Consider the following 10352-nt stretch of genomic DNA (forward strand, 5'->3'; position numbering starts at 1 on the left):
ATGTGGGATCTAACTAATGCATTTTACCACTGAACAATGGATGTCTGTTGTTCTGGGATCCTTTCAGAATCCACAATTTTTTCCCAAATGATGAGGCTTCAGAAATAAGTTAGGTCTGCACGAAGGGTGCTTCTGGTATGCATGTGCTCTGTCGTGGCTTTTGTACAGGGGTCATTTCGTAGAAAAAGAGCTAGGGGAACTCATTAGCATACCTCATTAGCATATGCCACACCCCCTGACATCACCAGAAGTGTGTCATAAGGCCACACCCCCTGACATTACCGGAAGTGTGTCATAAGGCCACACACCCCACCCCCAACAGTCCTGGCCGCCATCACCGGCCTTGCAGCTCCACTGCCGAGCCCCATGAGGGGCCCAGCAGTGGACCTGCAAGGCCGGCGGGAGTGCAAGGAAGCCCCGCGAAGGCCCTCCCTGGCCCCAGGCAGGCAGGGGGGGGGAGAGGCAGGGAGGAAGCAACTTACCCTCCCTCTTCTCCTGCCTCCTCCTGGCTGAATGAGGGCAGGAAGCGGGGCGGCCGGAAGCAGGGGGCGGGGCTTCATCATGTGCCCCGTCCCCCATACCTCACCCGGGGGAACTGCGTTCCCCCCCGAAATGACCTCTGCTTTTGTAACAGCTGGATCCGAGTCCAGGAGCACCTCAGAGACCAACCAGGCTTTCAGGGCATAAGCTTTCAAGAGTCAAAGCTCCCTTCGCCAAATGCCCATCAAATCCAGTGCTAGAAAATACACTGCAGCCTTTGATGATGCAGAAAGACTAGTGTATAGTCATGAGACTTAATTCAGTTTCCATATAAAATTTAACTACTCACTATTAGGGTGTTAAAGCCATGCAGCAGGAGGGTCTGTTTGTTCATCTGTGTTTAACAAAGGAAGAGAAATCAGCTTTCTCGTTTCTGTTTTCTGTAGTCCCTCCATTCTATTTTCAACATCTGGACCACATTGGCAGAAGAATAGACCACTACGAAAGACCAGAGTTATCTCTCGGTTCATATGAATATGTTGCTACTTTAGATTATTGTAAGGTAAGTCTTTTCAACATGGAAAGCATTTCGTAATATGTGTGCCAAATTAATGTGTATCTCTTACAGATGGAGGGAAGGCATGGGATTATACAGGATGTTTAAAAAGCCCCATGAACTGTTAAATATTTATTGGAGAACTAGGAGCAAAGTGTTTTAGAGAAGCTTAAATCCAGTAAGTGTACGTAAGAGTGCTTCAGTAATTTCCAACTACAGTCTTAAAACCCAGTTAAATTGAATTACTTCTTGATTGTAATCTGAATTCTAAGTATATAATCAAAAGAAAGTTAACTGTAGTAAATCACAACTGAATCTGCATAAAATTGTCTGTTACTTATAGGTGTGCAAAGTGATTCCTCACCCACAAGAGCGTCTCCATTTGTTTCAGTGGAGTAACTATATCCATTCCTTGTAGCACAAATTGTTTTCCTCTGTTACCATAACTAGAGAAGCCTAGTTGTTTCAAATTATCTGTACGTGCAATTGAGCATTCACAGGCCCCCTAGATGAGAGTGTATTTAAATTTCATTTAAAAAATCAGTTTATGAACTGCTTGCCATCCTTTTTTTAAAAAAAGAATGACAGTCTATATTGTAAAGGTGATAACTTTTGTCTCTGATGTGGTATATTGGGAAGGTTATGTTCAATACAATTGAAGTATAGTAATGTATTTCTCAGTATGTTGTGGGAAAACTACAACTTTCCTTTGTGCTTGAATAACAATGAGGATGAACAGTTACAGAACACGTTAACAAATAACAGCTGTTGAGTAGTGTTATGCTTCTTTGAAATGAATTTAGCAAATGCAGAGCATCTTGCGTTTACTATAAACGTGGAGGGAAGTTAGCCAAAGTCTTTTAATATACTGTTACAGAATTTTACATGAAGTATGATTTTTTTCCTTGCAGGGCTGTTATAAATGCTGAAATTGGAGTAGCTTTTAAAAGCTCAGTTCTCCTCTTAAGTTACTATAGTTCATTTACTTACCTGAGTGCTCTGGATTCACATGGGTATGAACAACAGGCAAATAAGGGTCATGATAGTAAATCTGTGGCTTAAGGTTTGCTAACAAATCTGTATTTTTCATTGCCTTGTAGCTGTGCCTCTGTTTTAAGTGTAAGGTGAAATTTACTTTCATATTACCCCATTCACAATTAACCTGTGAACGTTTAGATGAACCTGAGGGAGTTAATCATGGGGCAGGAAGTAACTTTCAGAAAACACTTAACATATGCTAGAGCTTAGGCTGATGGTTTGATAGTGGAAGTATCATGGGAGTCTACTCAAAATGTGCATTTGAATTCAAGGCATATCCAGTGTTGGGGTTGGAGGAATGTTGTTTATCATCTTTATGTTCCTAGAGCAAAGGTGGCCCCACAAGTGATTGTAACGGATATCTGATATCTCAATTGCCTCTCATAAATTGTTCTGGCACTAGTGCTTTCTTCAGAAAAACCTTGAGAAACGTTTTTGTCTCTCTCGAGTACTCACATAGTTTATACTGTAGGTACCTTAAATCTCTAATGCAATTCATTCTCCAAGTGCTGCTAAGTACTGAGTGGAAGTAGTGGAGGTGTCAAAATGCATTTGAATCACATTTTGTTATGCTCTCTGAATATGTAGCATATATACCGAATGCTTTCCAGCGGCCTTTATTACATCATTGAACACAAACTATACAATATTTCACATAAGAAGAAATGGCATCCAGGAATCTGTGCCGAGCAAAGATTGTACTCAGTGGGTTGCATCCAGCAGAAAAATTTGTAGGAGGAGCTGGCTGGGTGAGTCTTTCCTGGCCTTTCTCTTCCCCAAGCAGTCAGCTTTGAAAACCTGTGGAGGATGAAAGATGAGATGATTTTACCTAATTCTCCCTTGTCATAGTAGTTCCCTGTAAAAAGGTAAAGGTTTCCCTTGCTTGAAAGCTAGTTGAATCCGACTCTAGGGGGTGGTGCTCATCTCCATTTCCAAGCCGAAGAGCCAGTGCTGTCCAAAGACATTTCCTTGGTCATGTGGCCAGTATGACTAAATGCTGAGGTGCATGGAACATAGTTACCTTCCCACCAAAGTGGTGGTACCTATTTATCTACTTGCAATTTCTTGCTTTCGAACTGCTAGGTCGGCAGGAGCTGGGGCCAGAGACGGGAGCTCACTCCGTCACGCAGCACTAGGGTCTCAAACTGCCAAGCTTCCAGTCTGCAGCTCAGCATCTTAAGCTCTGAGCCCTGTACTGTGCCCCATTGTTTGCAAGGATTTCCTGACCCTCAGAAAGGATTTTTAGAGCAAACAGCAGGCTGCTAGGAGAAGGTGTGGAAAGATCCACACCTTCCTCAAGCTTTTCTGCTGGATCCGGCCCTCTGTGTGCTTCTTAACTTCGGTTGCTTTTTGGTCTTTCCCTTTCTCCAAAAAGCTGAGGTATGTTGTTCACCTCTCCCCCCACTTTACCTCACAACAATTTTGTTAGGTTAGACTGAAGGAAACTGATTCGCCCAAAGTTACCTAGTGAGCTTCACAACTGAGAATAGATTTGAATCCAAGTCTTTCTAGTCGAAGTGCAGCACATTAACCACTGTGCCAAGTTGTCCGTCAGCATACTGAATGCTTGCTGGAAGAAGGAAAATGTTCTGTTTATCAGTAAGTGCTGGAAATATGTTCTAATTGTCACTCACGCATAAGTCATTTGATATTTGTGATGCAGTTAGGTTGGATAATTATTAAAAATTTTATACAAACTGAGCATATAAATGAAGACGAAAAATAAAGTTGGGCACCTTATGAGAAAATATTTCCCCTGTGCTATCTTACTGAAATTTAATATGTCAGTAGAAGGGAATTCTCATGGAACACCCTTAATTTTTGCAAGCTAAAATAGCCTACAACTACCATCTTCCCAAAGATTATTTGGGTATTTCGTGAAAGTTTTTAACTGGATTACGAGTCCTGAATGAGTGAGATTTTTTTTTCCTTTTTGGTAGAACAACAAACTTCCACAGCCGCCAGCTTATATCTTTATGATTGATGTGTCATACAGTAACATAAAGAGTGGCCTTGTCAAGCTCATCTGTGAGGAGCTGAAGACTGTCTTGGATAGACTTCCAAGGTAATGCGATGCATGTAATGGGCAGGAGGAAATTCTAGAGAAGTGGGGGAAATTCCTAAGGCAGTGTGTGGCAAACAAAAACTTGGAATGCCAAGACAATGATCTCCAGAACAGAAAAGCATATAGAAGTTCTTTTAGTGGACGGAAGGGCTCCTTTGAATTCAACTCAAAGTATTTCAGTTGTTGTTCAGCCTTGAGGTAATCATAGCAAGGATTCGTGTGGCCAGCTAAGCAGAGTCAAGATAGGGGGACCATCGTCTAAGCTAAGTGAAGTTAGTAAAATACCTTGATTTGGCAGCTTCATCAGCTTGCTTTTCCAGTAAGAAAGCAGGATCTCTTGTCATCCCTGGGCTGTTAGCTGAGTCAGCTGGACCCCATCAATATCCGGGAGCATCACGTCCTTCAGGACCTTCTCAAACAACATTACCTCTGTCTGGCCAAGATTAAGTTTCAGCTTAAATAATTATTTGTTTAAAATATGGATATGCCTGGCCAACTCATACAAAGTTGTGTCTGACTAGCCAGGGACAAGGCAGACTTTTCAATGAAATGTGATTTGTTTTTGTAAGTGTAATTTTCAGACTTGTTGTGAGTATTTCTGTACAAACAATTATCCTACGGACTACACAAGTTAGATCAAAGAAATTTTTCTGTAATCCAGCTGTGTTTTCATAAATAATGAATGAATGACAGATTAACATTCTAGATTGACATGAGAATTACAGAGTGATAAATTTGCAAGCTCTTAAATGAACCTTCTGAATCTCCCTAGTGTAAGTTGGTTCATTTTTAAAAAACTATTTTTGGCAGAGAAATCTAAAAAATGTGTCAGGAGCCTGTTTCTGTAACAGTTTTTGCTTTTGTTACTTGGTGATCAAAGTAAAAGAAGTGTCAATGAAATTTGTATTTATTTAAACCATTTTTCTTTTGTTTTTCCTGTACATGCACTTTGTGCATAGTGGTCCAAATGCTGCTGCTGCTGCTGTGCAACCTTCGTTTGTTTGAACAGGGCTTGCTCAGAAGAGTGCACAGCAGTTGGCGACTGAGCTTCATTTCTAAGAGCAAAATTCAACAAACTCTGAGTCCAAGTCCTTGAAAAACAAAGTCATGCCAGGAATTACTGGTCTTCCTTATTTTAATTTGCTCTGAATCTTCTTCCTTCAGGTGAATGACTGAAATGCTTAGAGGCTGCCTTATATAGTTTTTTCATATACAACTTTCAATGTATTTATGGGCTTTTCATAAGTCATCCATTTAAAAGGAAAAGATGTGGGGACAAAGCTTGCAATTTTTGAAACCTGTCTTGTTACTTAGAGGCCTTTTCTACTACATTTGCAATTAACTAGAAGCTCTTCTTCAGTTGGCTTAGCATAATGAAACCATTAGCACTACATGACAAGAGTCCTGGACTCATGCAGTTTCCTACTCCCCTCACATGCTTAGAACTGGTTGCAGGTTTCTAATTTAGCACAAACTATAGTTCACCATTGTGTCTGCACTGGGCTTTGCCTCCCTCCAAACCAGGACTACCAATAGTAGGCTGAATCCAACTATTTTGTTTAATCAGCACCCACACGTTCCTCTGGTGCAAGTGTTCTTGCAAAATGTTTGGAACCAACCGAACTGTCTGAAGCTGGTTTGCAGTCTTAACTTGCAGGGCAAGTGCAAGCTGATTGTTTCAGATGTAACAAGCAAACTCTGATATGTGCCAAATCAGAAGTCACTGATTGACTTTTGTACAAGAAGAGTAGGGAGCGCTTGAACACAGGCTTGTTTGTGTTGCACAATATGTAGAACTAATTCATTGTCTTTCACGTTTTTGGGTGGGTTGACTTAAATGTGACAGGCAAGAGTGTGGAATGGAAATCAGTGGGGCCATGGTTAACCAATACATAATACTTCATTGATGCATACCCCCAACAACAAACTTGTGCTGTGATCAATGTTTTATGGTATAGTAAGAAGATATTTAATTTTTTTAATGTTAATTGCCATTTCTTTTCAATTAAAAGGAAAAGTGCTGGTTCAAAGGGAGAGATGTTTATAGCATTCTGGCTCAATGACTCTGGGAGCAAATAATACCTGCTTGCACTGGCGTAGCTCTTATTTATGCATCAGGCTGTTAATTTTTTTAAAAAAATTGCATATACAGTATTTGATTTATCTTGGTCATATCTACTGTGTATAAGGCTGAAATCTGGATATTTCATTAAGATGCTTCTTGTGTCTTCAAGCGTAGCCAGTCAGAATTGACCATAAATTAGAGGTAGCTTCCCTACCCCCAGGTCTAAAATTATCTGCAACTGTACTTTCTAAAATAATTTCTCTTTAAGGGAAGAGCAAGAGGAGTCCTCGATCATTCGAGTTGGATTTGTCACCTACAACAAAGTCCTTCACTTCTTCAACGTCAAGAGCAACCTTGCACAACCTCAAATGATGGTGGTCACTGATGTCAGTGAAGTGTTTGTCCCTTTACTGGATGGCTTCCTTGTGAACTTTCAAGAGTCACGATCAGTTATAAATAAGTAAACAAATCATTTATACTTTTCGGATTCAGATGTGTGTGTGTGTGTATATTTCTTATGTAGAAATAGGGTTGCCAAGTCCCCGCGGCGCTGGAGCGGGGGACTCCAGCGCCGCTTTGGGAGTGTGCGCGCGCGCCGCATCCACATCACCTGGAAGTGATATGGTCACATTGGGCATGTTGGGGCGGGCATGTCGCGTCACTTCCGGGTGACGTGCTGACGCTGGGCACGCCCCGTGCTTTGGGGTGGGGTTCCCCCTGGGGCCCGATCCGCTGGCGGTGGGTAATGGGCCTCTCGGGCGGGGGTTTCCCCGCCCTCCGGGGGGACTTGGCAAGCCTATGTAGAAATCAAAGTGGTTAACCACCTCTGTTTGCACACTATCAATCTGTTCAATACCTGTACATCATAGTCCTGATCTATAAATAAATACATATAACTGTTGACCGCACAGACTATCTGTAGGTGGTTCTAAAAGCTACTTTACGCATTCCACTTTTATCATGGATATGGTCCCAGGTGTATAATTTCCCTGTGGATCTCACTGATGTAGTGCTTGGCTTGGTTTTTTTTGTTCTTTCTTTGTGAGTTGTTTTTATTTTGTTCTCCCTGCTTTTCTTGTCAGTCATGGTATGTTACTGCTTTATGTTTCAAAGTTTCACTTAACCCTTTCTTGTGTACATATATTCTGCTTTCTCCTCCTCTCTGGTTTAAGAAGGTCTTTTTTGCCTTAAAAACAGAGAACAGAGGGAAGCAGTTTTCCCATACTTCAACAGAAGCCTTGGTAGGTGAAGAATACACAGTAAAAAATTTGGCTCCGATCTCTCCTATATATCGCATCCCAAAGAGGATGTCCTTAGGGAGAAGAGGAGATGGAAATGCCCCCAACTGCATGGTTTTTTAAGCCATTGTGGGAAAGCATTAACACAAACTCTATGTGAAAAGGAGCAGATCCACACATAAAGCTGGTTGATTGTATGGGAAAAGATGTTCAGTGTCCTTCTCTGTTAACTTTGCTGGCAAAGCTGATAATTCAGACCATCTCATAGCAGCTGTACTATATTGTTTCTGATCTGCATACAGCATTGAGTGTTAGATGTAGCAATATTGGGCTGGGAACCTTGCCCAGTGAGGATGTGCACATGCAAGAATGTTTGCACATGCATATTGATCATATAGGCAGCCCTTTGGCAGGACAGAAGCTTTGATGATCCTGTCAATTCCCTTTGCAGTATAATCCTGTGCAGTTACTTCACTCTAGTCCATTGCCATCAATGGGCCTAGACTGAAGTAACTATGTGCAGGAATGCTTTGATAACCTCCTAAAAAGCCAATGATTTGTCAATCAAATATGAATGTTATTCATTAAAATATTTTTAAGACAAAAAGTGCAAATTCACTACCATTTCAGAACATGTCAATCACTACCTACCACAAGTATTTGATTAAATAAGAACTAAGTTACTCAGGGTCTTGCAAAGCGGTAAAATAATTATGGGTTTTGTAATAGAATCTGATGTTCCTCTGCAGTAATTGTCATAAATAATCAATTGTGCTAGATCCAACCAGTTTTCACTGGTGAGAAAGAGGTCCCTTTAGCCTAGGCTGGGGACCTGCATGGACAAAAAGTCATGTGTTGGCAGCGGCTGTTAAGAAGGAGTGTAATTGGCTGAGACTGAGTGGAAAGTTGGCTAGATCCAACATAGTGTGCACAGATATTGTCCCTCCGTTTGATGGAAATTGCAGTGTCAATTTGATCACCACTTCTTGCACATAAAGTCATGGGGCAGTACTTTGTCTTGTTGCTTATGTTTATTTGGATAATGTTTGATGAATTCCTATACAACAGTATACAAGGAGGAAAACATGATATTTCTGAATAACTGCATTATGAGATAATGTGGGAGGAAAGAACGTGCCTCCCCACACTGCTGCTTTAAAATGTCAAGTACCTCACTGGTAGGCACTTTATCATTGCGGACTACTGGTGTAAGCAAAGCCAGTATGGTAGTGGTGAGAGAGTTGGCCCAGGACTGAGGATTCTTGCTTCAAATCCCCCCCCCCCCATGAATGCTCACTGGATGACCTTGGACTTTTTTATTAGATTCAATTTTTATACCTCCCTCTCCTGTAAATAGGGTTCATGGTGGTGTACGACTATAGATAAAACAACCATAATCATACTAATTTGAAGTTAAAACATTAAAATTACAATAAAATTACAATAATTTAAGCAGAGGGGAGGCAAGGGATAAGAGTGCCAGCCAGATGGACGCCATCGCTGTCATCAACCAAAACCCTGGTGGAACATCTCCGCCTTACAGGCCCTGTGGAACTGCATTAAATCCCACAGGGCATGGGTGTTACTTGGCAGAGAGTTCCACCAGGTTGGGGCCAGGGCACTAAAAGCCCTGGCCCTGGTCAAGGACAGCCGGACGTCTCTTGGGCTGGGGACCACAAATAAGTTCTTAACTTCAGAGCATATTGCTCTTCGGGGGTATACCAGGAGTCATCCTTTTCCAGCCTAACACCTTACAGGATGGTTGTGAAGATAAAACCATGCACATTGTCCTTGAGGGAAGGATGGAATAAAAATATCAGCATACATGATTAGTCCAATATATAGCCACTTTGGTATTTTATTTGCACCTTGATATGTCCAGTTTGTTGAATAAAATTTTGGGGGCTTTTAAGGAATGAAACTTGTGTGTGTGTAGATAGACAGATAGTGAGATAGATATGCACACATGATTCAATACAATGGAAATAATTAAATTGTAATATGTATAGTAGCATTTTTATCCATCCTATTTGTAGAAGTCATTTGCATTCTTTAAATTGCCAAAGGATTTTGTCCAGCAGAACAGAACTCAAAGCAGTTAAGCTGACAACTGAAATCCTGTTAGACTGTTTTCAGTGCACAATTAATTTTTCAGCAGAAGATCCAGTGTCTTTATGTGGTTTTATTTGGTTATAAGGATTACCCTTTCTTCTCTAACTCGCTGAAACCTTGATCTTCTCCCACTCCCCCAGCTTGCTGGACCAGATTCCAGAGATGTTTGCAGATACTAATGAGAGTGAGACTGTCTTTGCTCCCATTATCCAGGCTGGCATGGAAGCACTAAAGGTTAGAACATTACGGTTTGTGCACAAAGTCTGACGTGATAAGCTATAAAAACCGTGCTTGATTATAAAGTTGCCTGATACCGAGTCAGACCACTGGTCTAGTCTGACCGACAGAGGCTCTCCAGGTTCTGGGGCAGGGGTGTTTCACATTACCCACTGATCCTTTTAACTGGAGGTGCCAGGGATTGAACATGCTCTGCTATGAAGCCGCAGCCCTGCCCCATGGTTAAAGTAAAGTAAATTAAGTAAACCCCTCTTGTGGTATAATGTGTCTATTAACCCAGAATTGAATTTTGCTTGTAAAACTAGTTTTCAGACATGTATGGTAATAATAAATGCATTATAAAAATTGTCTGTAGGAAACAATGAAATCTTTATTTGGCAAACAAAAATCCTTGCTGACAGTAATAACTTTTGAAAATGAGCATTGAACACAGTTTCCTATTCATAAGGATCTTTCAATGTGAGTAGCACACATCCAATTTGGATGCTTGTAAGAAAGTATTTTAATAATAATATGACAAATCTTGGTTCAGTGTATATTTTTAAAAGTATGTAAAATCTA

At 41.0% G+C, this 10352-nt stretch overlaps 1 protein-coding gene across 1 annotated transcript in view; it reads left to right on the forward strand.

The window, feature by feature from the left end:
- Positions 1–10352, forward strand: part of SEC24D (SEC24 homolog D, COPII coat complex component) — an 83633-nt gene that overhangs the window by 47641 nt on the left and 25640 nt on the right. Inside the window, exons 10-13 of the mRNA XM_015405917.1 lie at positions 927–1042; positions 4015–4139; positions 6473–6664; positions 9695–9788. Of these exons, the coding sequence (XP_015261403.1) occupies positions 927–1042; positions 4015–4139; positions 6473–6664; positions 9695–9788 (527 nt within the window). The remainder of the gene's footprint in view (positions 1–926; positions 1043–4014; positions 4140–6472; positions 6665–9694; positions 9789–10352) is intronic.

Source organism: Gekko japonicus, unplaced genomic scaffold, assembly GCF_001447785.1.
Source record: "Gekko japonicus isolate JY-2015 unplaced genomic scaffold, Gekko_japonicus_V1.1 scaffold264, whole genome shotgun sequence".
NCBI classification, from domain to species: domain Eukaryota; kingdom Metazoa; phylum Chordata; class Lepidosauria; order Squamata; family Gekkonidae; genus Gekko; species Gekko japonicus.